The sequence below is a fragment of the Brachypodium distachyon genome, chromosome 4 (assembly GCF_000005505.3).
Source record: "Brachypodium distachyon strain Bd21 chromosome 4, Brachypodium_distachyon_v3.0, whole genome shotgun sequence".
Classification (NCBI taxonomy): Eukaryota; Viridiplantae; Streptophyta; class Magnoliopsida; order Poales; family Poaceae; genus Brachypodium; species Brachypodium distachyon.
This window is the reverse complement of record NC_016134.3, coordinates 42,063,102-42,090,269: the sequence shown is the minus strand read 5'-3', so window position 1 is coordinate 42,090,269 and position 27,168 is coordinate 42,063,102. Positions and strand designations below refer to the sequence as shown.

General features: G+C 42.9%; 4 protein-coding genes across 5 annotated transcripts; 3 read left to right on the top strand and 1 right to left on the bottom strand.

Moving 5' to 3' along the window:
* Window positions 1–1,586: 1,586 nt before the first annotated feature.
* On the top strand, window positions 1,587–3,234 carry LOC100846154 (anthocyanidin 5,3-O-glucosyltransferase-like). The gene has a single exon (XM_003578520.4). It carries the CDS (start codon window positions 1,659–1,661, stop codon window positions 3,111–3,113), a length of 1,455 nt encoding a protein of 484 aa, XP_003578568.1. The 5' UTR covers window positions 1,587–1,658; the 3' UTR covers window positions 3,114–3,234.
* A 9,702-nt stretch (window positions 3,235–12,936) lies between these two features.
* Window positions 12,937–16,839, bottom strand: LOC100822160. The gene is made up of 14 exons (XM_010240153.2): window positions 16,704–16,839; window positions 16,092–16,256; window positions 15,599–15,843; window positions 15,301–15,510; window positions 15,102–15,194; window positions 14,920–15,030; window positions 14,492–14,830; window positions 14,368–14,430; window positions 14,244–14,303; window positions 14,097–14,165; window positions 13,928–14,014; window positions 13,477–13,596; window positions 13,159–13,404; window positions 12,937–13,065 (listed from the first exon to the last, which is right to left on the bottom strand). The coding sequence occupies exons 2-14, from the start codon at window positions 16,249–16,251 to the stop codon at window positions 13,039–13,041; spliced, it is 1,830 nt and encodes a 609-aa protein (XP_010238455.1). The 5' UTR covers window positions 16,252–16,256; window positions 16,704–16,839; the 3' UTR covers window positions 12,937–13,038.
* A 1,460-nt stretch (window positions 16,840–18,299) lies between these two features.
* Window positions 18,300–23,697, top strand: LOC100821852. The gene is made up of 6 exons (XM_010240152.2): window positions 18,300–18,616; window positions 21,264–21,426; window positions 21,525–21,845; window positions 21,921–22,017; window positions 22,086–22,806; window positions 23,456–23,697. Exons 2-5 carry the CDS (start codon window positions 21,293–21,295, stop codon window positions 22,770–22,772), a joined length of 1,239 nt encoding a protein of 412 aa, XP_010238454.1. The 5' UTR covers window positions 18,300–18,616; window positions 21,264–21,292; the 3' UTR covers window positions 22,773–22,806; window positions 23,456–23,697.
* On the top strand, window positions 19,091–21,247 carry LOC106866646. Of its 2 annotated transcripts, none has more exons than XM_014902230.1 (2): window positions 19,091–20,333; window positions 21,164–21,247. In XM_014902230.1, exons 1-2 carry the CDS (start codon window positions 19,193–19,195, stop codon window positions 21,190–21,192), a joined length of 1,170 nt encoding a protein of 389 aa, XP_014757716.1. In that variant the 5' UTR covers window positions 19,091–19,192; the 3' UTR covers window positions 21,193–21,247. The 2 variants fall into 2 exon arrangements, with proteins under 2 accessions (XP_014757716.1, XP_014757717.1); XM_014902231.1 differs by lacking the exon at window positions 21,164–21,247 and having other exon boundaries at window positions 19,091–19,647; window positions 19,799–19,922.
* Window positions 23,698–27,168: the final 3,471 nt, after the last annotated feature.

Genomic DNA, 27,168 nt, shown 5'->3' with positions numbered 1-27,168 from the left:
TATTTTATTCCCACTCCTTGCTTCCGTATGGCCGGCTGCGGTGGATGATCAAATGAAAGGGATGAGCTTCTTTGGCAAAAATACTTTGGCACTTGCTTTTCTTCAAGGGAGTCGGTAAAGAGTAAACTAACCCTAACCTGATGACGTCTGGGTTGGAGACGTGGCCGGCCGGAGTCAAAGACGCAGAGGGAATTTGACTATTCTTCTCGCGTTTAGTGAAGACGTGATAAAAAATACATATCAAGTTTTAAAAGCCCTAGAAAACCTATCTAGTGTTCTACCACGGCCTGTCACCCTTCTGCGCCGGTAGATCTTCCGGTCTTCTTCTCCTTCACCGGTTCTGTCGGTGGGGTGTGTAAGAAGGCCCTGATCTACTGATGGAAGCTACGGTCTTCATCCTCTAGAGCTTTTGATAGGAGAGTGGCGAAATTGCCGCGGCCGTCCATGCCTTCCAATCCGCCCCGGATCTCCCCCTACGCGGTCGGATCCCACGCGGATCCCGATTTCTTCTCCCTCTCTCCTCTGCATGCACGGATCCTGCGGGGGATCGGTAGAAACGCTTTTTGCCTTTTGATAGGTGTCTTTGTTTGTCAAGAATTGGCGGCGGCGAAACGAGGTCATCGGCATTGGCGTGGAATGAGGTCTCCCTACCTCGGGAGAGGCGTGTGGAAGATGGCGTGGTCCTCGTGGTGGCGATGTGTCGAGATAATGGTCTTTCGGGCTCTGATTCTCTCGAGTTCATCCGCCAAGACGGAAGCGGCGGAGCACCAGCGTAGGTTCCTGTACGTCGTCCCCTTGGGACGGCGAGGTTAGGGTTTCTTGTCATGCATGTGCGTCGGCGTTATATGGTGTCAGGTTTTTCAGATCAATTTAAGGGTTCGTCAACAACGACTGCGGCTCCGGGACGCTGGTCCTTAGGGGAATTAACGTGCACGAGAACTTTCAGGCTATCATCGATAAGGTCAGATCGGCTCCTCTATGGGAGCGATGACCACACCGCGTAATCGGCTCGTTCTGGCGACAGAAATCTTGATGTAACTTTTATTATATATATTTGAGTTGATTTGTACTTCCGTTGAAGTTTCATAGAGACTAAGAAACAAGCTACCTTCATAATTAGATGAAACGTTGTGTTTCATTGTTTTGTTAAATTTGTTACTCCTGCTCTCTCCGTTCCTAAATACTTGTCGATGTTTTAGTGCACTACATAAGCCTTGAAAGGTTTTCCAAGTGATGTAACATGCCTCCCACCCACCCACCCCGGCGTCAGCTAAAACACATTCAACTTCCTTTCTGTTTTCCAAACCGGACTTACATATCCTATGCTACCGGCCGGGCCGCGGGCTGATTCAAACCTGTACGATGAACTGTATGCTTGCTGCAGAAGGCACACTGGTTTTCCAAGACGAAGCTACCTACCATGAAATATCGTCACATGCGCCACAACGTACTAATTTAATTTATCCAAGCTAGCTAGGAGTACTAGTAACCACGTATTCTTTGACAGACTCGGTTCCAAACGGAGCTTGTCCCCCAAGGCAGGACCCAACTATAAGAGAGAGCGCGGCGCACGACGAACCATTCGCACTCTCAGCCCCAAAGCATCTGTAATTGAGAATTTTGGTAGTCTCCACCCACATTCCACAGGGTGATCTAACATGAAGCAGACCGTCGTTCTGTTCCCGGGCGCCGGCGTCGGCCACGTAAGCCCCATGACGGAGCTCGCCAACGTCTTCCTCAAGCACGGCTACGACGTGACCATGGTGCTCACCGAGCCGCCCTTCAAGTCGTCCGACTTGGGCGGCAGCAGCTTCGTGGAGCGCATTGCCGCCTCCAACCCGTCCATCTCCTTCCATGTCCTCCCGCCCCTCCCGGCACCAGACTTCGCCGCCTCCGGCAAGCACCCTTTCCTGCTCATGCTCCAGCTCGCGCGCGACTACAACGGGCCGCTCGAGGCTTTCCTCCGCACCATCCCGCGGGAACGCCTGCACTCCCTCGTCCTCGACATGTTCTGCGTCCACGCCATCGACGCCGGCGCCGCGGTCGGCGTCCCGGTCTACACGTTCTTCGCCCCGGGCGCCTCGTGCCTGTCCGTCGTGACCCAGTTCCCGGCGCTGGTCGCCGGCAGGCGATCGGGCCTGAAGGATCTCGGGGACACGCCCCTCGATTTCCTCGGCGTCCCGCCGATGCCGGCGTCTCATCTCGTCAGGGAGCTGCTGGAGCACCCGGAGGAGGAGCTGTGCAAGGCCATGACCGACATCTGGAGGCGCAACACGGAGACCATGGGCGTCCTGGTGAACACGTTCGAGTCGCTGGAGAGCCGGGCGGCGCAGTCGCTCCGGGACCCGCTCTGCGTCCCCGGCCGGGTCCTGCCTCCGGTGTACTGCGTCGGGCCGTTGATCGGCAAGAAGAGTGACAGCAAAGCAGCTAGGAAGAAGAACGAGTGCCTGGCGTGGCTCGACGCACAGCCAGACGCCAGCGTCGTGTTCCTCTGCTTCGGAAGCATGGGCACGCTCTCCGCGGACCAGCTCAAGGAGATAGCCGTTGGCTTGGAGAGGTCCGGGCAACGGTTCCTGTGGTCCGTGCGCGCGCCGGCCGGAAGCCAAGACCCGAAGAAATACTTGGAGGTGCGCGCCGAGGCGGACCTCGACGCGCTCCTCCCGGAGGGGTTCCTGGAGAGGACCAAGGACAGGGGCCTCGTCGTCAAGTCATGGGTGCCTCAGGTGGACGTGCTCCGGCACCCTGCCACCGGCGCGTTCGTGACGCACTGCGGCTGGAACTCGGTGCTGGAGGCCGTCGCGGCGGGGGTCCCGATGCTGTGCTGGCCGCTCGAAGCAGAGCAGAAGATGAACAAGGTGTGCATGACGGCGGACATGGGCGTCGCGGTGGAGCTGGAGGGGTACATGACGGGGTTTGTCAAGGCGGGGGAGCTGGAGGCCAAGGTGAGGCTGGTGATCGAGGCCGAGGAAGGAAGGCAGCTCAGGGCGCGACTCGCGGCTCGCAGGGAAGAGGCCGAGGCGGCGATGGAGGAAGGAGGCTCGTCGCGGCGGGCGTTCGCCCAGTTCCTGTTGGACGTGGAGAATCTCGTAGACGGAAAGCAGCAAGGCAATTGACCAGTTTCCAACTGGCTACGTTCTAATACCATGTCTTTCTCTGAAATAAATCGGCTCTTAACCAATTTTAGCTTGTTTCCTTGCTTGCAATTCAATGGATGAATGATGGTATTTTTTTTCATGATTATACAAAATTCAGAAACTAGTACTAAACTAGGATAATTTGCCTTGTGTGTAAATAACCATTAGGAAAATTTCACGATGGATGAAAACAAAAATCAAAAGTACTATGTAGACGGAAGACATGCATTTGTTCATTGCACCAGAAGGAAACGCACGCCTTGCCAAATTTTGTTACATTTTACAAGAGATGGTGGGGAAAGTTCAACCGCCTATCACCAACCGTACCGCGAAAATCACAGAAAAATAGTCTCACAAAGACATCATGTAATTCATAACTAATTCATTTCACTTGAAAACTTGTAAAAAATATATATAAAAAAATGCAATCCCTTTTCCCTAACGTCTTCATTCTTATTGCTTAAGATTGTGAAACAATAATATCGGATGTTCGCATTTTTTAAATAATCTATGCAGTACAAACTTCTGATTTAGGGTTGAAATTTATGTATGGAAAATAGAACTTGTCCACACAAGATGGAAATGTTTTTTCACACACTTGATTCCATGCTAAAAGGAGTGTATGTACCAAATATTAAGGATGTGAAATGAGCTTAAACTTAGTCATTTCATTTGAAAACCAAGTTCATACGCTAAAGGCAAGTAGATCCTGACACCAAATTCGGAAACCGGCTACTCATGGTTCCACTCTTAAACTAAGAGAAAAAAAAACCTTAAATATCAGATTAAGATTTGAGGGTCATCCTTGTTCACTCGTCTTCCAGTTACTGTGGTTGGATTAAGATCCGATTGCTTCTCTAACTAAAAAAACAGGCGGCTTCTCAATAAAAAAATGAAAAAACAATACTGAACCTAGGTTCAAAAAGAGATGAGGCAGGGGATGCGGCCGAGCGTAAGGTGGCGGTGGCCAAAGTAGGAGACCGGAGAGAGAGATGCGTTCAAGTGAGGGAGTTGGGAGATGGCGCGATGACAATACGAATAATTATAGCCCAAAATGGAGGAGAATTTTTCGGAAGGGCAAAGTCTCTCAGGCCGAGAAATCCTGGAGTCGGGTCCAATGAAATACAACGGGTGGGTGCCTCCCCTAGTTTTGAAAACCGGACCAGTAATCGAACCGGCGAGGCTCTCGGTTCGGGTTTTTCGGGTCGAACCGCCAGTTCACCGGTTGAACTGGTCTGGTTTTTAAGATATAAAATAATCTATTTTAAGTTTTTAACTAAATACTGAAAAAAAAATCCAGCGAGCGGCCACGCACGGGTAATGGGAGGCGCGCGACGGCCGGCGCTGGGGGCGGGCGCGGGATCCGGCGACGGTCGCGGCGGGACGAGGGAACGGCAAGTGAACCAGGCGGTTCGAGCCAAACCACTCGGTTCACCTGTTTTCATGAAAACCGGCCGGTTCATCCGGTTTTGTCCGGTCTGCTTGGCCGTCCGGTCCGGTGCGCTAAACAGACCGCCAGGATCTGTGGTTCTGGTTTTCTCCGGTCGGACTGCCGGCCCGGTCCGGTTTTCAAAACTAGGGTGCCTCCATCGAAGCCTTGCACTTTCCCGGAGAAGAGGATTTGACTCGCCAGGCGCCACTCAAAAGAAGCCGTTGGCGTTAATTTTACATTGGACTACATGCATACACGGCCCGCCGGCCGCCGGTTCTGATACCAAAACGAAAACCCATTTGACCGACGCACTACTGGCTAGCTGTTCTGCGTGCGATGTGAACACGTACACAATTTTTGTACTGCCACTACTCGCTCTATACTCCTATATAAAGCGATTCGCTACCCTGCGTGCACAGTATCCGATCTCTGCAGCGAAAGCGAGATCTATCAAGACTCAGGAGAGAGCGAGAGAGTGTGCTTGTGGCCATGGAGGGCGTGGAGGCGATGCTGGCGAACGCCGTGCGTGGCGTCCGCGAGAGCGTGAGGGACGCCGCCCACCCGCAAGGCGCCGGCGACGCCCTGCAGGAACGCCTCCAGGCCGTGCTGTCGCGCGCCGCGTCGCTCGCCCCGGCCACCAACACCGTCTTCCGGCTCAAGGAGATGCTCGACACCTTCCGCGACGGCTTCCTCGACCAAACGCGCGACGCCAACGGCCTCACGGCTCGCCTCCAGGCCATGCGCAGCCGCCGCCGCCGCCGCCCCGGTGACGTCTCGGGGCGCGGTCTCCCGGCTGCGCTCGTCGGTCTCTCCGGAGACGACCTCTTCCGCGCGCTGCTGGCCCTGCGTCTCCCGGCGGCGGCCAGTACTACCGCGCCGGACGTCCACCTCGAGGTCGCCCTCGCCGCGCGGCGCCTCAACCAGCATTACCACCTCGACATCTTCGTCTACGTGGTTGAACAGATGATCTGCGAATTCGCCCGCAGGGACTGCGAGTTGGTGTACCAGGGCCGCACGGGCGCCTTCTTCCACCGCAGGGACACCCTGGACAGCTTCGCTGAGGAGCACATCAACCTCGCAGGCTCTGCTGCCGCCGCCGCTCCGCCCGCAGGCCCGAGCAATTAGTTATTGGATGGTTCGTTCAGATCTCCGTCAACGAAGCAGAGTAAGCTCCGGAAGCCCAGGCCAGATGACGGAGGAGGAAGGTTGAACCTTTAGTGGCTCCACCGTCAGTGGCGGATCCACGTTTGTGAGGCAGGGTGGTCCAATGTACAAATGTTTTTATCCCAATATATACTATAACCAGCTAATTTTTACCCTAAATTTACTCGCGAACCGTAAATATTATGCTAATATTGACCAAGCACACCTTAATTTTGATTGCCTTGATAGCCGAGAGATAGCGATGCCGAGAGATTTCGGCTGGGCTGCGCATCCTGATCACCCGATCGCCCCTGATCGCTAGGAGCTAAGCTAAGCTAGGGCCGGCAGGAGGCAGTTCCGTCACTTCCGCCTCCGCCTGTTCGTGTTTCTGATCGATGGTGTTCCCAGTATCCCTGTTCACGGCTGATCGATCGATCGATTGATAAGACAAGGCCCAATGCAGCACGTGAAGCTTGTCGGGTCTAACAAGGAGATGGGCTGGCAGCCTGATTTTCTTTTTTCTTTTGGACTCAGGATATTAGATGTAGTGATATATGGGCCGAATTCCGCCACCCTCTGGATTCGCCTGTGTCCACCGTTGAACCAACAAATTAACTACTTATGTTATTCTCAGTGATCGATAAAGTCTGTCTCACTTCAGTTGTACTGTACTAGTTACTACAAGATACGCCCTGCCACATGCATGTCGTCCTACTATAGTTTCGTATCAAGACATGGTATGGTATAGCCCATGTTAGGCACTATGTTTCGGCTGCTATAATAGGTGCCATTATAATATATGTTACAGAATTTGTACAGCCCATGTTAGGCACCATGTTTCGGCTGCTATAATAGGTGCCATTATAATATATGTTACAGAATTTGTACAGCCCATGTTAGGCACCATGTTTCGGCTGCTATAATAGGTGCCATTATAATATATGTTACTAAATTAATAATGAACGTTCGCTTTTTAGTCTCTCTGAGCGACCGATGGCCATTCCATTGAGAAGGTTGTGCATGAGATCGTGCCACGTGTCTTGTGCGGTGGCAACTTTAGCTCTGCATGGTGGCACCTTTGTCTTGTGAGGGTGACAATTTTAGTTTTGTGCGTTGACAACTTTACCTCGTCACACTAGAAGGCTGGAACGAGCAATTAATTTCGTGGGGTGACAACTTTAGTTTGTGAGGGTGACAAATTTAGTCTGCGAGGGTGACAACTTTTGCTCCCTATTCCATCCCGTGTACTACGTAGCATTTTTTTGTTATGACTTCTTGGCATTGACAAACTGAAATGCTTGGCCCAGAATAATTGTTCATATTATCTAAACTACCCATTGCTTGAAGATCCGTATTACATTCTTATAATAGACACCTTCATTTCTCTTTTAGATCGACTTTCCTAAGCCGATGAGACCAGAGCGTGGCATACACTACGCTCACAAACCTTGATGGGGATTCCTGATAGGATGGGTCGTTCATGACTTCGTTGTCACCGATTCGAGGGATGTCTTAGGCACACGGAGACATGTCTTCAACTTGGAGATATGGAATACATCACGAACATCTGCTAGTGAAACATGCATGTCCAACTGATAGGAAGCTTGCCCTCTTCTGTCAATAAACTTAAATGTGCCCACATATTGGCGTGCTAACTTGTCCTTCATTCTAAATACCCATGTGCCCCTTCTTTGGCAATACCATGAGGTGTATCGAACCGTCAATCTTGGACTCAAGTTCATGATGATGCAAACCTCCTTCAGGTTACTTGTTACATTCATACCCTCGAGAGCAGTCTGGCAAATTTAGTAAATATTTATGGTTGCGCGTTCACTTGCCGAAATCAAATAAACTTAAAATAGGAAACTACGCGACGAAGAATCTAGGATAGTTTGCTGGGCTCAGCGAAGATATATATTTTTTCTTCATTCTCCTATCATCGTCTTAAAATCATGGTCGCAATTTTGAGATAAATCTCACCTTGATGAAATTCATTCAACAAAATCAATTTGGAGGTTGAAATTCACCCACAGCATAACCACATCGAATGATTGTTGCATGATGTTTTATGTCTTAATAATTTCCGCCTCCCAAAACCATGCAACTTTGAGCTCTAGATCTATATTTTTCACCAAAATTGTGAACCTCTTGCAATAGCTTGGAACAGGATTGAATGAGGTAATCCACGATTCCCGAAAACAAGGCAATGCAAGGTTGAGTCATCCTCCACAATTTTTACAATGCACCAAATGCCCAAAATATGTATGCTAGATACAATTAGACGGTGTATGCTTATAAGGCCTCTCTCAATGCATAGTTTCTTAGGTATTGTCTCTTGGCTCGCAATAAATGTTAAAAATGCTATCTTCCCAATGCAATGTCTCTTAGTGTTGTATCTAAAGTAATACTTCATCCGTTTCTAAATATAAGATCTTTTAGGTTTGTCCAAGCTTATAGAAAAGTCTATTAACATCTGCAACTCTAAATTAATTTCATTACATCCATCATGATATATATTTTCACAGTATAATTTGATATCATAAGTGTTAGTATACTTTTAATAAAGTTGGTCAAAGTTCACGGAGTTTGACTTAGAAAAACCTAGAGTATCTCATATTTAGGAACAGATGCAGTACTTATTTAATAGCTTTGTGATAAAGATTTAATGCCTTTGTGTTATTTTACGTGAAGAGACCACGAAATGATGACTTATATATGGCTTAAAAGACATCACCACGTAGGAGCATTAGGAGAGGCCTAAGTATGCAGAGGCAGGGAGGATTGACCTTTATTCTATGAATAAAAGAGAGGCCAAATGAGTTCGGCAACCATCAATAATCTGGAATACAAATATTGCCAAGGTATTTTACATTTGTGCTAGTACTTTTTTATCATAATAACTCAAGAGCTTCCAGGAGATATGGCCGGAGACATACAGTATTTCAATAAAGGGAGTGTCTATTTATGGAGTGTCTGTTTCTCGATCGATTTAGAAATAATTATTTTTCAAACGATAATCACAGCCATCTGATTAAGACTTTTCATCTTTCTACATGAATTTTGCACGAATCTTGCTGATTGAGTTAGCTGGTTGTTAGCGTTGACTAGTCATTTCTGTGATTATCGTCTAAGTACTTATAAATAGTTATTTCTGAGTCACCTTGTAAATAGCAAAATCATTCAACTAATTATTACTCCCTTCGATCTATAAAAAGTGTCGTCCACTTAGTACAAAATTTGTACTAATTAACTTCGTACAAAATGGGTGACACTTTTTACGTACGGATCGGAGGGAGTAACAATCTTATTTGTGTAACTACTCTTCACCTACTTTATTGTCCACTAGCTGAGTGCCCGTGCGTTGCAACGGAGACACAAATATTCCAACGATTCATGCTACCTGAATATACTGAATCAGAGACGCAATATTAATTGTCGGATCATAGAAAACCTCGAAATGTAAAAAGTTAGTTGTTCTCCGGTTTTTACCCCAGAACCTGAAGATAGGCTACAAGATCGAGTTGCCACTTTAACAAGGAAGCTATAGGCTACCAATAAATCTCTTATCTCCAGGCAGTGAGATTTCGTTTGTGTTAATCTTTGTACTTTACTTTATAAAGATTGGTAGGCAAACAAAGAGTACAGTAAACAAAACAATACGCACATGCACAGAGCAACCATCACAAACAATTTTAGTCTATCATGAATTGGTTTTTAGATATAACTTCTCTGTTATCGATCTAAACATGTCAGTAAACAAAAACACACATAAACAGATGTGTCCCTGCCTCCAGGTGAATTATTTTTTGACAGAATAAGATTGTCTAGACAGCCATGTAATTGTACAGAAACTTGAACATACACAGATTGACAGATATGCAACTCCAGTGCATCCATTTCTCTGAACCAAAAAATATAAGCCTGCTGCCACACTACAAATCTGTTCTACTGAAAAAGCATACAACTAGAGCATACACATATAAACTTAGTTCATACATAGGATGGGGTACATAAATAAAAAGGAAAACAAATCTCATATGAGCATAAAGAAAAAAAAAACATTAACTTTTTTCACACTGCATAACAGATCTACGATGTGAGTACATCTTTGTGCGCAATGTTGTTGGTAACTATCCCACATGAATAGAGATATCATCCTTTAAAGGTGCATAATGAGAAGAAAGTGTGCATGTGGTAGGCCCTTTTTCTGGAACTCAACATAGGCATGTGCGGCTACAACACCAAAAATGTGATCCTTGAACAATTGATTCTTTAGGTCTTCTAGCTTGGCTCGAAACACTCGTATAATGAGATCAGGTCGGTCTTGAGGGGTCTGATCGGGCTCAAGCTCATTGGTTATTTCATCCCAATTCGGGTTGCAAGTCATACTTAGGAATATGTCTGGCCTACCATACTTCTGCACTAAGGCCATAGCGTCATAGTATCTCTTTTTCATGTTCCTTCCATCACTGTTAAATGTTGCCATCTATGTATGAAAAAGGTTAGTCTGTGTAATCGCCACGAGTTAGAAGTTTTTGAAGGTCTATGATTTAATTTGAACATTCTATAAAGCAACGAGGTGAAACAAATAACACTTATGGGATATGATTTTCTATGCTGTCAAATGTGTTGGTCCAATTGATTCCTATTCCTGTATCTATGCATGCTGAGAAGGAAAATCTGACCATCTATAAATTGGAAAACTCAGCCTGAACTGAAAAGTACATGGGGTATGATTTTCTGTAGTGTCAAATATTTTCTGCAAGTGGCATCAAATGATTTTAGAATCAGAAGCAATATCTCTGCTTTTAGAATCACTCATCATTAGAAGATTCCTATTCCTGTATCTATGCATGCTGAGAAGGAAAATCTGACCATCTATAAATTGGAAAACTCAACAAGAACTGAAAAGTACTCCCTCCGTTCCATAATTCTTGTCTCAAATTTGCCCCAAAGTGGATGTATCTATTCCTAAAATGTGTCTAGATATATGTAATATTTCGACAAGAATTATGGAACGGAGGGAGTACATTGGGTATGATTTTTTGTAGTGTCAAATATTTTCTGCAAGTGGCATCAAATGATTTTAGAATCATAAGCAATATCTCTGCTTTTAGAATCACTCATCATTAGACCACTTGCACACCAGAAACAATACATGTTAGGTGCAAAAGCATACCTTCAGGCAACAACCAATGGCTTTGCCACCACCTGCTGGGAACAATCCAGCAAAATAAGACAATGCTATTAATAACCACTTTGCTATATTCTGAAATAAGAGGTAAATAGTCATGTAGAGTCCACCAAATTAGTCAAGAGATTAGCTGGGTAAGGACAAAATGATAGAAAGGTTGCTCTTTCAATGTGAAAGCAAATTAGCATCCAAATTAAAAATTAACTGGTTTACCTATGATTAATCAAACATACCTTTGTTAAAACAGGGCACAACTCTATTATTTAGAGTCTAGACTTTAGAAGCACGACATTATTACACAAATTCAAAAAATCAAGTAGGAGAGCGAACTCCATTTCAGTTACACGTGAGCATCAACAAAGAAATGAAGCAAGAATAAACCTAAATCGAAGCTACAAACCAAACATTAGCCACTCAGTCCAATAAACAAAATGGCGATGAGAGCTACAGAAGGGGAAGTTTGGAACTCAAGAGGGAGGAGAAACTGTAGAATTTTGAAAGGAAACATCAATGCCGGAAAAAGAGAGTAACAAAACTAACCTGTAGCTCAGCGAAACCCCTCTAACTTCGCTTGTTTTCCGAGTTCTGCAAATCGACAAGACATAACAAATGAGAAGGAAGAATACAATTAGCAGGAACACGGAGGAGAAAATATAGAAATTTGCAATCACCACCAATGTCGGAAGCGTCGAAAGCTAGAGTAGAGCAGCGGATAGGAGACTGAGTTGTAGAACTCGTACTTGGCCTTTCTGTAGCCAAGGAAGGAATTTAACCACCGAAAGTGGGGAAAGTGGGGCGGTTCCAGTCCACGGGGCTGACCATCGAGCTGACCGACCAAGGTCGTGCACACGCACGAACTTGCAACCGCTAGTTGCACGGTCGACGCAAGTTGCTGGAACATCCCTCGTACGGGACTAGCGCCTCGACTGAATCGCCATCGCAATAGCTCCGTCGTGCCGAAGGAGAGGAAGCCACCGCCTTGCTGGCGGAGAGACGCGCATCGTCGGAACCGCTCCTCCAGCTTCCTGCTTCATCTCCTCCACAACGGCAGTTGTGGCTTCTTCGATTCCATCGACAGGGCGGCGAACAACAACAGTTAGTGGCAGAGAGGGGCGGAGGGGCTGTGGGAGGAGCAGCCTCCGCTGCTCCGATTCCACCGGCAGAGCAGAGGCTATGGGAGGAGGCAGCGCTGGGGGCTGACGGGCGGACGACGGAGGTGGGGGAGGAAGGGCGTTGGATCCGGCAGAGCAGAGGCTGTGGGTGGAAGCGGCGCGGGGAGGAGGCGGCCGGGCGGACGCCGGCGGCGGAGGAGGAAGGGAGGGTGGAGCAGAGGCTGCAGGAGGAAACACTACGTCGGGACAGGGTTTTTGTAACACACGGATGTGATACTATAGCTTAAGAAAAGTGTTACTGTGACCTTCAGTAACACAGGTTGTTATGAGTTACAATAGGCCGTGTTACAATCTGATGTGGTGTAACACATTATATACGTTCCTGTATGTACTATAATGTGATACAATTATGATACAGTAACACCTATCATATATGTTACTACAAACACTAGTAACACTTATTTGCTGTTATAGTAACATATCTAGCAACATTTTTCTCTAGCTATAGCAACAAGTGTAGTAACATATTTTCTGAAAGCTAGCAACATGTTTCTTTATCTATTGCAACATACCTAGTAACACATTTTTCTATCTATAGGAACATGGATAGTAACAAATTTCTTTATCTATTGCAACACATCTACAAGAAATTGGAATCATGATGCAGTAACACTTGTTGCAAATTCTAGCAACACATTCATATAATTTGCGTGATTGATTCTTTTACGATCAGTATATATTACAAAACAATCAATGAATATAACAGTGCTCGAGTTAGGAAGACACAAAACCAATGAGATTCACACACACGAAGAATGAATTGCATTGAAATTAATAAGTATACATCACATCATTTAATAGCATCCTTAACTTTATTGATAATATACACAATATTAGATGTTGTAATCAGTAATGTAGACTACATTTATTGCTAATTCTCTTCCGCCGTGGAATTATTTGCTTCTTGAATGGACAACGTGTTAATCTGCCTGCGAGTACATCATAACATGTAGACATAAGAGCTCATCCCTTAAAATTCATCTTCTCAATCTGCAAACAGAAGACACCATTATTACTTTCACAGTAAAAAAATTAAAGTATACTTGTACTTCAAGAAACAGAATAAAGTAAAGCATAACATACAAAAGCTGATGGCCAAGCAATTGTTAACCCAGCCGCATATGCATCTCCAATTGTCTTGCAGTTAAACCTTTCTCTTACTAACTTTTCCTTTGCATCAATAACTTCATCAAGACTAACATGCATAAATTCAGAACCTAACTGGACGCCAGCAACATCATGAGTTGGTGAGTTAGTAATAAAAGTGGCATATGCCACACGTCGTCTGTTGGGATATACATGAGTCTTGAGAATTATTTTGGTGCCGTCCTAGGAGCAAAACAGTCATTAGAGATGTATAAGTTATATAAATGAGAATGGTATGAATAAATCCTTTTGTACCTCCATCGAAGAACTATGCTTCCGCTTTGAGGGAATATGGCACTGAGTTCTGCTTTGGGTGTCTTGTTGTCGTCGCGTACGCGCCGTAGTATCTTGGAAATTCTGCTTCGTTTTGTTCTTCTATAGGAAAACACGATAGAAATATTTATAACCTCAAATATAGGCTAATAAATACATATCAAAATTTCTAGCATAAATGGTCTAAAGGTCAGTGATTGTCTTAACCGACTCTTATTCTACTGTATAGATAGGGTTGGTCGAAACTACAAGAAATGGACATCTAAGTTACAGTAATACATGCAATAAAATTACTCCTTAGATGCTACATTTAGCTATTTTTGGTGATAAGTATGTGAAATGAGTTCACTAACAATTTTCGGTATTGCAATTGTAGATACAACTGAAGATAGGCAGATCTCCGACTACCACATTCTCAACACATAGGATTTACCTCTTGCAGAAAACCATTGGTGGAGAGTGGTATTGATGATGATCCATGTTGATGTGCTAATCCATTGTCCTTTCCATGCTCAAGATACTGGTTATAACAAAATAGATTTGAGAGTAATTAGTAAATCGCAATATAAGTATGTCAAAATGAGAAATATTTACATACTAACCTTTTGAGCAGGAAACTCCTCGTCATTATCAGTATACATGTCATGATTTTCTACTAGTGTATCCTTGTTCTATAGTTGAACGCACAAACATTTAGTTATTATTCTACAAATACATAGAAATGGAAGGAATGGGAATTAAATATTTACCAATGTTGTCTCTCTTTCTCGAGTGAGGAAACCTTGTTGATCTGGCGTATTGCAAACTCTCTACAGATCGAAATAGAATTAAACTCTAAAGAGAACTAATATTTGTTAAATATATTATATGTACCTTTCGTACAAAATTCGCAACGTGTGTCTGCGAATTGTCGGCAAAGTTTTCTTGGTGATTTTCCTACACAAGAAATGAGTGTTAGTAAAATATTGGTACGAACCACACCAAAAAAATGATTTACCCTTGCTGTTTCATTGTTCTCATGACTGCCTTGTTGGTTTCTCAATTGTTCAATAACCAGGTCTTGTTTTTGTATATGTTCCCAGAGCCTTGCTATTTCCTCTCTTTCATCAGCCCCTCCCTCATATGATGTATCTTGTGTACTGATATTCATGTTCTTGAAACGCCGTGGTAGCCTACCATAAACTTGCTTCGGGACAGGAAGCAAACCCATGCCATGGACTTGTCCAGCTTTTTCTTCACCCAGAACCTGATGCAAGGCATCGCCTTCCCAAGCAATTCTTCCCCGGTCATTTTGGGCAAGCTCTGGTTGATTATCTATTAGATCCTCCAATTGAATCTATAAGAAAAGAATTATACATAGTTTACTTGCTAGAATTATCATAACTTGATAATCTATAGAAGCAATGAACATCTGTTTTTGCATACCACATGCTCATTTTGTACAGGCTCTGGTTGATTATCTTTAGGTCTTTTTCTGTGAGTTGCTAAGTAAACAATTGCTCTATGTGGTTGTCTTTTTTCAGGGTCCTTTTGTCTCTACAGAACAATAAAAATGCCAATAAGAAAACATTTTTAAAAAGCATATTTAACAAAACAAGATTACTCACTATATCCTCAGCCCAACGAGCAAAACTCTTTGTCCCTGCTGTATGGTTTGTCTTCACCAATGAACGACTTCTTTTGTTCTTCTCACTTAGGTCCTATTATTATCAAATCATACCGACAAATATTTTCAAGCTATGGCAAAGGACATCAGATTAATTATAAATGCAAAAAACATCGTAAGGATGGTAGCATATTTGTTACCCTTCCTTCTTTTGATTTCCAAAATTTGACAAGTTCCTTCCATTGGTCTTCTTCCACATCCTCTGGACAAAGCTTATATAAAGCTTTCCTTTTTTTGTTTGCATTTGGTTTGAAGATACCCTTTTTTAGAGTTGCTTTATATCGTCTCCAGTCTCTCCCAACAGTTTTTAATATCCACTTCTTACAGGAAGGAGGACACAAAAACTGAGTCTGAAAATCAGCAAGATATCATAAATGAGGTAAGCTGCACTACATCAAAAGTAGCATCACATTTTCATGCCTTCTATATTTGAACTACCTGTACACACTGAAGAATTGTTTCATCACCACCATCTTTCTTGACCTTTCTCCAGTCATGCTCATTAAGTGGACAATATGCTCCATTCTTGGCTATCACGCCCAGAAACTTCCCTAAGACTCCACCTTCTTCTCCTATAGGCTGGCCATGTGGATTGCAACTCACAACTATTCGTGCTCCGTCTGGAAGGTTATAAACATCTGGCAGGGCTGTTCTCCCACGCTTATTGACTTTCTCAATGTTTCCTACAAAATTATTTCAGAAAGACAAAAGCTGAGAATTATATTCCAATAGCTAGATTTCTTTGTGCTCAATCAAGTACAAGACCATTCAGCAAAGATATAGCAGATATAATGTCTATTTTAAAACCTGAACCAGATGAGTGGGGGTATTGTAACAAGATGAGGGCTTTCTATTGATGCAATCACCACCAGTATAGCTATATATTAATCAAACTGATCCAGAGGATATAATGTACTAATCTAGAGTTTACCTAACATGTTCTGCGGGTCATCATCATGGTGCACAACATGATCCAAATTATCATCAAATTCTTGTGATGAATCAACCTGTGGGAAAGACTCCTCTCTGTTGTCACGGCGTCCATTTCGGGTGCAGCTTCTTGTGATATTCAACCTTCTTGTGTTAACCATTTTACCTGCAACCATTCACGCATCCATCAGTTCATTAGAAGACTGGGTACACATTTTTCAGAAGATATGCTTCGACATCAAAGTGCAAATTCCAGAATAAAAGCCCAATGTTAGATTCTCCCCGTCCAGTAGGGTCCAACAATCTGAACCCATCCCCGCTCCAGAGAGAACTAGATTCAGGTTGCAGGAATCAAGAGCTACAAAAACGATTGGGAATTTGGGATCCGACAAGATTCAGACACAAAGCGGTTCCGCCCCAACCAAGTCTCCGAGAAATCTTCACCAATGCTTCATGCACTTAGGCATGGACTAAGTATAAACTCATATAAGAGATGATTGAGATGGGCGACGGTTCATGTCTGACTCAGAGAAAGAAGAGGGTGGAGGAAAGAGAACCAATCAGGAATTCGTAGCTGGAAAATCAGCAAAGGGATGGACTTGGATGTCAATACCAGCGGGAAGAATGCCGTAGACGTTGTAGCGGTAGTTGCCGGCGGCGAAGAGTGAGGGCGTCGTCGCGGCAGCCCTCCAAACAGCGGTGAGACAGATCGAGGAAACTGTGCGGGCGGAGTGGGCGGCGGCGAGGTGGGCGTGAATGGATCTAAGTCCTGAGACCTACGTAATTTATTTACCTTTTGGTTGGTTAACTGGAGGGAAAATTAAGCGCGGATATTTTCGCAAGTGAATTTTTGGAGAAGTGGTCTGCGTTATATTTTAGAGAATTGGAGGGAAGATTTAGCGGGAATGTTTCCGTCAAATTGTTTACAAATGTTTAGAGAAATAATTTCAAAAAAATGTTTGACACGATGAAAATGGAGCATATTATTTATTTATTTACTTTTAGAGGGACACTATATATACATATATATGTTAGGGACTAATGTCTTGAAGAATGAATATAATCATATATATTTGTAGATTTACACAACCCATGTAAAATTTAGTTAATATAGTTAATAAATATAGAACATTGCAGGACTACATAAATTATACACCCATTTGTACCCGCGGTCGGCTTGGAATAGTCTACTAAGCCATCGTATGCTAGTGAGTGGGCACAAGATGAACATCACCGACATGGACCCACTAACTCCTCAACGCTGTCAACCACGCACCAAAGAATGGGATGAAGCGTCGCAAAGACACCACCAAATTTGGGTCATGCAACCTCTATATCCGTTGGTCATGCACATACCGTCTTTTAATAAAGAGTATACTTACATGCAAACTTCTAAATCTAGGTCAATATGACTTTTTTTTACGCAACAGGAAAAAGTGACTACAAATTCCCCTTTTTGTTTGCGAATCCCTATTTGCATCCTTTGAGCGCACGCCCATAAGTAGCGATCAAATCAAGGAAATCGAGCAAACGATCCCATTACCATGAAAGAGAAACTTCCCAGATCCCATTACCATATATCGACCGGAATGATTAGCAATGGCGACATTGAAAATTTTGGACTTCCAAAACTTGCATCTCGTTCCATCGATAACAAGGCTGACATCGGGTCAGGTATCCATATCGTAAAGGACAACCCATATCGTACCTTTCGGATCAGGTATCCATGGGCGGCGTGGACGAGATTGCCATCTTTACTCCTAGTACTGGTGCAGATGGTTCGGATGGTGATCAGCCACCATTCCTGGAGAAAGTACATGAACCCGCGGTAAGGCTAATTTTTCAAATTTAAACATTTTGAAAATCTCAACCTCAAAAGGGTAATTTTTCAAAAAAAAATAAAAATCCTGAATTTTAAAGGAATTCACGGTTTTTTCTAAATGCATTCCGTCCATCGCATATTAAGTGCCGAAATATTACATGTATCTAGATGCTTTTTAGATATACATACATGCATATCTGGAAAAAATTAGGTCACTTAATTTAGGACGAAGGGAGTACTATTTTTACTTATGTTTCCAATCTATCACATGATATTAGAGAAAAGAAAGATTAAGTAAAGTATTTTTCTCCTGCAATCTTCTAAAATATAGGAGTAGAAAAAAATAATAAAGTGAATACGAGAGAGACAAATATTCTCTTTCCATCCCCTCTGCTCCGTAGAGGCCTCCTGTTCCGTATCCACCGGCTGGATGACCAACACCGCCGCCCTCCCCTCCGCCTGCGTCAACACCTAGGGCCGCCAGCCCCGTCTCCACCTAGGGCCGCCTGCAGACCTGGCCTCCGCCCGTGTCTCCACCTAAGGGCCAGCCGCCGCGTTCACGAGCCTGGCCTTCGTCTTTCCGCCTCCATCGAATATCTCATCTAATCCATCCCGGCATTCTCAGGACGATATCGCAACAACGAGGGCAGCATATCCCGTGGCCCGACTCCAGAATCGTCATCCTATTCAATATTCTTGTGCAGGTACGTCTCCTTGGGGAGGCGAAAAAAATTCATATTGTTTGATATATGCGGCACATTGGCGCTTGGATTTGCAGTAGACTATAATTTTTCTGGGATGCTAATGTATTCACTGTTCTCACACAATTGGAGTCGAATAATTAGTTAAACCCTGTGCCTTCTTAGTTTTTGTGGATAGTCCCAACCTTAATTGTATAAATTGCAAGCCTTCATAAATATATCATGAAGTATTCCTTCAGAACCTTAGTAAAGTATTTCTTCAGAACCTTATTGTACACTAAGTTCTCAGCTGGTATCAGTGGTTGCATATGTCATATTTAAAAAGGGAGCAGATTACTTTCCGTTGTGTGCTATTGTATTAGTAACCATGCATTTACAATTTCCATTGCAGTTCAAGTGTTTTAGCATTACAACTACTCCCTCCGATCCATATTAATTGTCTCAAATTTGCCCAAATATGGATATATATATATGCTTAAAAAGCGTCTAGGTACATGTTATATTTGGACAAGTAATATGGATCGGAGGGAGTAAAATAAGTTTGCTAACAATATTTCCTATTCCAAACACAGCGAATCAATGGATTTAGAAACTATTAAGAAGTTTTTGCGTTCTCCTAGACCAGGTGATGACTACTTGGCTGGGGTAAATGGTTTTCTTGATTTTGCATACACGGGAAAAAGTGCAGATGCCAAGATCCATTGCCCATGTGTTAAATGTGTCAATAGGTTCCTGCTCAAGAGGAACACCGTATATGAGCATTTGGTGTGTGATGGAATGCTACATCGATATACAGTTTGGGGTTGTCATGGTGAAACTGCAGCATACATCTCTGCTAAGAAGCGGAAAAGGTCACAACATGTAGGAATAAACTCTAATATGCGTCAGCTAGTCCATGATGTTTTCAGGAATGCAGATGGTGTACCTCCAATGACTGACCATGATGACCCAAATCCTCCAGAAACCGGACCAGATCCTGAAACTAAAGCTTTCTTTGACTTGTTGAGAGATGTTGATGAACCATTGTGGAAAGGGTGTGAACTGTCAAAACTTTCTCTCCTTGTACTTCTGTTCCACATAAAATCCAATAACAAGTGGAGCAATAAATCCATGAATGATTTGCTAGCAGTCCTGCAACTAGCAATTCCAAATGGTAAGAAGAATTTACCTAAAACGTTTGTTCAGGCTAAGAAGATTGTTGGAAAGCTTGGGCTCAGTTATGTGAGGATTCATGCGTGTGAAAAAGATTGCCAGCTCTATAGGAAAGAGAAAGCAAATGATGACTTCTGCTCAGTATGTGGAACATCAAGGTGGAAGAACAAACCAGATAAAACCACGTTGACTAAGAAGGAAAGGAAAAAGGCGATCCCAAGGAAGGTGTTAAGGTACTTTCCAATAAAACCCAGGCTTAAGTTGCTTTTTAGACACAAAGAAACTGCTAAAGCATTCAGATGGCATGCTGAGGAACGCACAAAAGATGGAGCAATGCGTCATCCAGCTGATTCAGAGGCTTGGAAAGACATTGACTCCAAGCATGCACACATTGCGTCAGATTCTCGAAACTTTAGATTCGCAATGGCAACTGATGGGTTCAACCCGTTTGGGATGATGAGTTCTAAACATAGTTGTTGGCCTGTCGTCCTTGTACCCTATAACCTTCCACCATGGTTATGTATGAAGGCATCTTCTCTTCTGCTTACTCTGCTTATTCCTGGTCCATCTTACCCTGGAAAGAACTTCCATGTATTTATGGAGCCAGTTTATGAAGAACTAGCTGAGCTCTTTCTGGAGGGAATACATACATATGATGCATCCCGAGATGAGATGTTTCAACTTCATGCTGTTTTGTTGCATACTGTGAGCGACTATCCAGGGCTGGCGATTGTATCTGGATATAGTGTCAGTAGTGAGTTTGGTTGTTTTCCTTGTCGTGACGAAACATGTTCTAAACGCCTCCAGCATGGGCAGAAGTACCGTTTCATGGGGCATCGCCGGTTTCTACCTCCAGATCACGAGTTTCGTTTTGATGCCGAGTCATTTGATGGGTCTAAAGAACACAGAGCAGCACCTATTGCTTATGCACAAACTGCAGTTCTTGACAATATAAAATCAATTAAGGACTTTGAGAAATCCAAAACCTGGAAGTGTGTCAGCGGCCTATTCTCTTTGCCTTATTGGGACTCCAATTTACTCCGCCACAATCTAGATATCATGCATATTGAGAAGAATGTATGTGAGAATATATATGGGACACTTCTGGGCATAGATGGCAAGTCTAAGGATAATTTGAAAGCACGCCTGGACCTACAAGAAATGAACATTAGGAAAGAGCTGCATCCACAAAAAAAGCCTAATGATAAGTATTATTTGCCTGCTGCTTCCTATACCATGTCTAAAAAGGAGAAGCAACAATTTTGCAAAGTTCTTCATGATTTAAAGGTTCCAGATGGGTATTCAGGAAACATATCAAGATGCATAAATGTTTCTCAAGGGAAAATTTCCGGCCTTAAAAGTCATGATTGTCATGTTCTAATCCAACAACTTCTGCCACTTGCTTTACGGTATCTACTCCCAGATAATGTTACATCTGTGTTGTTTGATCTATGCGCATATTTTAGAGAAGTAAGTGCAAAAGTTCTTTATATTGAAGATCTTGAGAAGTTGGAGGAGAGAATCATAATGACGTTATGCCGTATGGAGATGATATTCCCGCCAGGATTTTTTACTGTTATGATGCATTTGGTTACTCATCTAGCCACAGAGGCGAAAATAGGTGGTCCAGTGTGCTACCGTTCAATGTGGTTTGTTGAAAGGTATGCTAGTTTCTGTTACAAATATAGAGATGCATTTGGTGTCTCTGTAGTACATGGTTGTTTAAGAATACTCTTCTTCCTTTTCTTTTTTTATGCAGGTATCTAGGTAAACTCAAGTCAAATGTCCGTAATAGAGCTCATCCCGCAGGATCTATATGTGAAGCACATTTGGCAGATGAGGCCATGGTGTTCTGTTCAAAGTATATTATTGGTTTTGAGACAAAGCATAACATGCCTTCCCGGAACGAAGATGGCGAGGAGTTGGTTGGCCATCCTGACGTTTCACAAGGACCAACTTTATTTCCTCATGTTGGCGTACAACTTGGAAAGCCTAGAAATTATGTGATGAAGAGTTTGGCTAAAGTACAGGCGCATAGATACGTCTTGTTCAATTGTTCCAAAGTGAACTCATACCTTAGGTAATTTCTTCAGCTTATAAATTGTGCGAGTAATCTTTTCTCTCTAATTCTAAATTGGTTGCAAATTAATTTCAGAGCCCATGCTGATGAGGTCACCAGTAGGCGCAGAGTAAACCCAAATACTCTCGAGAAGATCCAAAATGAGACATTCCACGAGTGGTTCAAAGCTCATGTAAGTGCGAAATTTTGCATGCTTTACATCTGCCACTATATAATTAATTAATCAATATACTTCATCAGATAAAGAGTTTGGAGAAGAAAGATAGCATCGATGGTGTTGAAAATGATATTAGATGGCTAGCTCGGGGCCCAGTTTCTGCAGGAAAAAGATATCGTGGTTTCATCTCTCGAGGCTTCCGTTTTAGGCCCAAGCATTTGGATAAAGTGACACAGAACAGTGGAGTTATGCTAACTGCAAAAACATCTAGTTATGCTGCAGCAGGAGATGCAACTCCAGTTCTAGATGATGTGACGTACTATGGGAGGGTAATTGACATCATCGAGCTGAACTACTCCGGACAATTTTCAGTGGTGCTGTTTGAATGTGAATGGGTTGATGTATTTTCTGAAGAAGGAATGAAAAAAGACAAGTACGGCTACACACTTGTGAACTTCTCACATCTGATACACAAAGGAGAAAAGATTGAGCATGAGCCTTTTATTTTCCCTAACCAGGCAGATCAAGTGTTCTATGTGGAAGATGAAATGAACCCAGGTTGGTCTGTGGTAGTGAAGCCACCCAAACCTAGAGATTCATATGACACTGGTGACCTTGAATCAGCAGCGGACATAGAATCCGAGCCATTCCATGTTTCCCACCTCGGGGAGATGTTCAAAAAGAAAACAAATGACCAACATTGGGTTAGAACAGACATCGAGGGAACATTAGTGGATGCTAATAACAATGCTCCGACCAACGAAGAGTAGGGGAAGTCAATAATTTAATGACTTGGTCACTCAGGTATGTGTATGTTTGGCTAAAATATCATCATTATCAAGTAGCTAAGCTACATAAATAGTAGTTACTGCTATCAAATTGGCTAGCAGTAGGTGCTTTGCAGCAGACACAACAAATATCTGAATGTGCCAGGGAGTTGGTTTTTGGACTAGTTGCATATGGGCAGGCTATGCTATGCAGGTGGATGGGATCCTGTACACTTATTTTGTTCAGGTGCAAGGTAGCTATCGGTTGGGGCTAGTTGTTTGTAGATTTGTTTTAGGCGTTTTATTCTGTTTTATAGCTGCCATATAGGGAGTCTGAATTGGTGTACATCAAGAAGCAGAAGCTAGTGTTTGGTCAATTACCTTGATGCTGGAGAATCGTTACCTTGTTCTGTTAAACACCTTGCTAGCTCACTCAATACTAGTTTCATCCGCTTGAGCAGCTGAACCCCTAGGTAGCCTGAACACTTGATTAGTCCCCTTTACATGTGGTTAATTCCAGATTTCTCATTCCAATTGTTCATTGTATGCGTGTTCATTCTTTTTTTAGTGAATTTGTTGTTCTATAGTGAAAATGTGATGGTGACTAATAATCAATGCTCTTGCAATTTCATATTTTAATGTCTGAGTATTTCTGTACTCACCCTTGTGTTTCATTTGGTTTTCAGGTACTTAAAAAAGGCATGCATGGGAGGGAGTAGCACAAATTCACATGGACATCAGACATTTTATAATTTAGTTGTCTTAATCTCATAATATGTTTTTAGAGACATAGTCCATATTGAGAACTGTTTCACATCACGATTGCTCGATCTGAGCATTCGGTCGCTCATGATTTATTATGGTACGATTTTGAGGATGTCAGAGATTATATTAACTGCATGCATCTTTACTCGACTTATTGGTTATGATTGAGAAATATTATTAATTGATTGTCTTGGATATTCCTGAAAACAAAGGATATTCTGTCAAAATTTATACTTTGTTCTTAGATTTAGCGTTGTTACGATTATAGTAGTAACATGGAGATGATGCCGCCCCTAGCTTGCTTCATGTTCCACGCAGTGTTGGCTTGTACGCGTCAAGCAAGCTGCTAGCCTCTTTTCCTTTGGATAAAATTATTAATTGCAGATGGGACAATGTAACATCCAGCATTGTTAATATTATTATACGCTAGTTTGAGGAGGATTGTATATTGTACATCTTTCTTTCTACGGCAGCTCATTTGGTATTTTTAAATCGGCCATCCTAAAGATGATATCGAATGAACAAATCACACTTTACATTCCTATTCCAATTGTTGTATAAATTTTGGATTTTTTTTTTGACACAAGACAGTAGGGACTATAAATTTTTTATTTAATATGGTATTTCTTTTTTACTTATTTGAATTCTTGTGACATCTTTATTCAGAAATTCTTCTAAATTCGTTTCTTCCCATTGGGCCGCATCTGACCGGCTAAATCACGTCTGCTATCTCCTTTTTTGCCTAGACCAGGCCCATTACAATCTCAGGTTAATCACATAGGTCGAACCACGGTGCCAAATACATAAAACTTGCTAATTATTCAGTATTAGACAGATGCCGCGGTGGTATGCTCATTGATGCCTCGTATCTGAGGTCTAGTGTTCGATCCCTATTGTTGAGGCAATTGATATATTTTATTAAACAGGTTCATATTTTACGTTCAAACAATTTTTATTTTGTTTACGTGCCAGGTAGGTCTAACCATGCATGTGTTATGACAACGGTCCATTCTCTTTTTCCTCTTGATGAGCTTGTAACACTACCGCACATGATTATGTGTGACTGAAGATGTGTGACTGAACCTACAACTTGTAACACATTTGGACCAACACAAATGTATATGTTACTATCGTACTAACTTTGTAACATATTTTTGGATTTTATTTACTATGAGTTACTGACTGGCTTGCAACACACTAGATGTGTTACAATAATTTTTATCTGTAACACATTTTAACATGTGTTACATGACTGTGTTACTTAAACTATGTTTTGTTGTAGTGAAACGACGTGGGGAGGAGGTGGCCGGGCGGACGTCGGCGGCGAAGGAGGAAGGGAGAGGGAGATGAGAGGAGGCAGTAGCGTGGACGAAGGGGAGCGTGGATCGTTTTTTTTTCTCCTTTTTTCGTTCGCTGTTCTGTGCGGGGGGAGGAATAATCTGGGACGTCGATAGACACTGATTGGATGGCTCACAACGAGTGAACGGTGAGCCATGGGTAAACTGTATATTTGTAGTAGTAGTAGAGATTTAATTGAAAAATGTGGATTTTACCACAATAGTCCCTACAAAAATTAGCCAAATACCCTTGCATTGCTAAGAAAAAAACAAACTAGACTAAAAAACAATTACCATGGCATTTGCTAGTAATTGGTTTTACTTTTAGTGGCAAACATCACTGTCTTCTCAATCTACTGCAGTTGAATTATTGTTTGAATTAGAAGAAGGTAAGGAGTTTTTTTTTATAAATAGAAGGAGGTGAGGAGACGACGAACTATCACCATCAATTGATTCTTTTAGGAGTAAATAAATTAGTACTACATGCGTTGATTATAAAATAGTGTTTCTAGATATGGTTAAATAAAACTATGAAGATTGTCCTTCCAGAAGCTCGGTGGATCAATTCTCGCCATTCTACCTAGCTCACGAGCAACCTAATTCGTCTCTCTAGGACAGTACTCGATGTGACCTAGTCAAAATATTTGAGGGCCTCCAAACAATCGAGATAAACTGCTACTGCTGGTGAAGACGGCAACTGCACACTCGTCATTTCATGTACCACATCAATATAATCCGATTGGATTAGGATCTTGGAACAACACGGACGACGTGCCAGGTGGATACCTCTCTAGGGTGTCAATGCTTCCACCATTGCTGCATCATAAACGATTGGGATCACCACTGTTTGTTGTCACAGCTACAAACATGGCAGGTGATCGTTGCCAACGATGACTCAATCGCACCTAGGCGCTCGCTACTGTAGCAAGGAGTGAGAGCGAGAAAGAAGGGAAAAAGATGGAGAGAAAAAAGGATAAAGTAAAGACTTCTTAGTGCAATATGTCCCATTCTGGCCTACCAATTGTTGTCCTATTAGAAACCCTAGGGTTACCTACTACCCTCAGCTTTAGCCGTCAGCCACATATGAGCAACCGTCGACCACATAAGCGGACAACATCTCATAGGCGATGGAAGTGCTGCAATGACAACCGCCGCCTCTCCTCCCTGCTACATACGATTGTGCCCTCTCTCCTCTCCTTGCCAACCTCATTTTCTCGTCAGAAGAGGTTGATTCATCACAAGAGTAATCAATTTTTTGCTGAGATGAGATCTTCTTTTGATGGAGCCATCCTCGCTGGAGGAGCCCTAATTCCTCGTCTGAGAATCTCACCGGGCGATTAAATGGGGACTCCAGGATCTTTTTTGTTTTCTACCTTACAATTTTGCTAGATACAAAAGAATAAAATAAATAATATATATACAAAAACTCCAGATGTTGATGAAATTCTATTTTTTATGGTACTTTAGTTGATTTTACTCTAGGATCGGAATACTACATTCCTATGTCTAGGGATAGGAGCCGTCAAAGAAGGTGCCCGAGGAAAGGATTATTTATTTCTGTTATGAATAGGAATCGCTCTAAATATGGCACGTGTCGCTACTCAAGAAAATCTTTATACTATTCCCCATTTTCCCCCATTTTAGGACCTGGAAATACTATTCTAATGATGTTATAGACACTGAAATGCTATGTGCCCTAGTCAATAGGGCTATATAAGCAAGGATAAAGAAGAAGAAAAGTGGGCTAAGGAAACTTGCAAGGTACCTTTAGGAGACCTAGTTAGTGACTGGGCAGGACAGGTCAGCAGGTCTTTCATGAACAGAGGAGCCAACCCCTATGGGAATGCTAAAGAAGTGTTCTTGTGTCCCCATGGGCAAGGCAATCTCAGAATAGGAGCTTATCCATGCGGTTAGGCACTCTTCAAATAGGAATCCATTTTCTAACTGGCTTTCGTGCTTTGGTGAGTCGTCCGAGATCTTTTCGATGACCTATGTCCAGGCACCTCATAATCCAGCCTTTGCGTGCCTAGGCGCATCATTTAAAACCATGACAACTTGGTCCAACAACCACAAAATGTGCCAGAAGCTCAATAATCACAATGGTCTTCACAAATAATTAGTTGGGTGCTTAGTAGGATGGTTGATCAAAATCCAAATTTAACATCTTATTGGCTTGTAAAGCACATTGCCTAGCGAGTCACTTGTAGTGACTTCATCGAAATCTTAAAAGCTTTTTTTTTGACACGAAAATCTTAAAGCTGTGTGAGTACGTCCACGTGCTCGTGGCGTGTTTTAGG

Excerpts from the sequence above, each read along its gene's own strand:
- LOC100846154 (XM_003578520.4), top strand. The coding sequence starts at position 1,659 with ATGAAGCAGACCGTCGTTCTGTTCCCGGGCGCCGGCGTCGGCCACGTA.
- LOC100822160 (XM_010240153.2), bottom strand. The coding sequence starts at position 16,251 with ATGGTTAACACAAGAAGGTTGAATATCACAAGAAGCTGCACCCGAAAT. Across the intron at positions 13,597-13,927 it reads CCAATGGTTTTCTGCAAGAG|AAGAACAAAACGAAGCAGAA; the intron begins GTAAATCCTATG and ends GTTTTCCTATAG. Across the intron at positions 13,066-13,158 it reads TTGCTTGGCCATCAGCTTTT|ATTGAGAAGATGAATTTTAA; the intron begins GTATGTTATGCT and ends TTCTGTTTGCAG.
- LOC106866646 (XM_014902230.1), top strand. The coding sequence starts at position 19,193 with ATGGATTTAGAAACTATTAAGAAGTTTTTGCGTTCTCCTAGACCAGGT. Across the intron at positions 20,334-21,163 it reads TCTGCTTATTCCTGGTCCAT|CTTGCTTTACGGTATCTACT; the intron begins CTTACCCTGGAA and ends CAACTTCTGCCA.
- LOC100821852 (XM_010240152.2), top strand. The coding sequence starts at position 21,293 with ATGACGTTATGCCGTATGGAGATGATATTCCCGCCAGGATTTTTTACT. Across the intron at positions 21,427-21,524 it reads TCAATGTGGTTTGTTGAAAG|GTATCTAGGTAAACTCAAGT; the intron begins GTATGCTAGTTT and ends TTTTTTATGCAG. Across the intron at positions 22,018-22,085 it reads ACGAGTGGTTCAAAGCTCAT|ATAAAGAGTTTGGAGAAGAA; the intron begins GTAAGTGCGAAA and ends ATACTTCATCAG.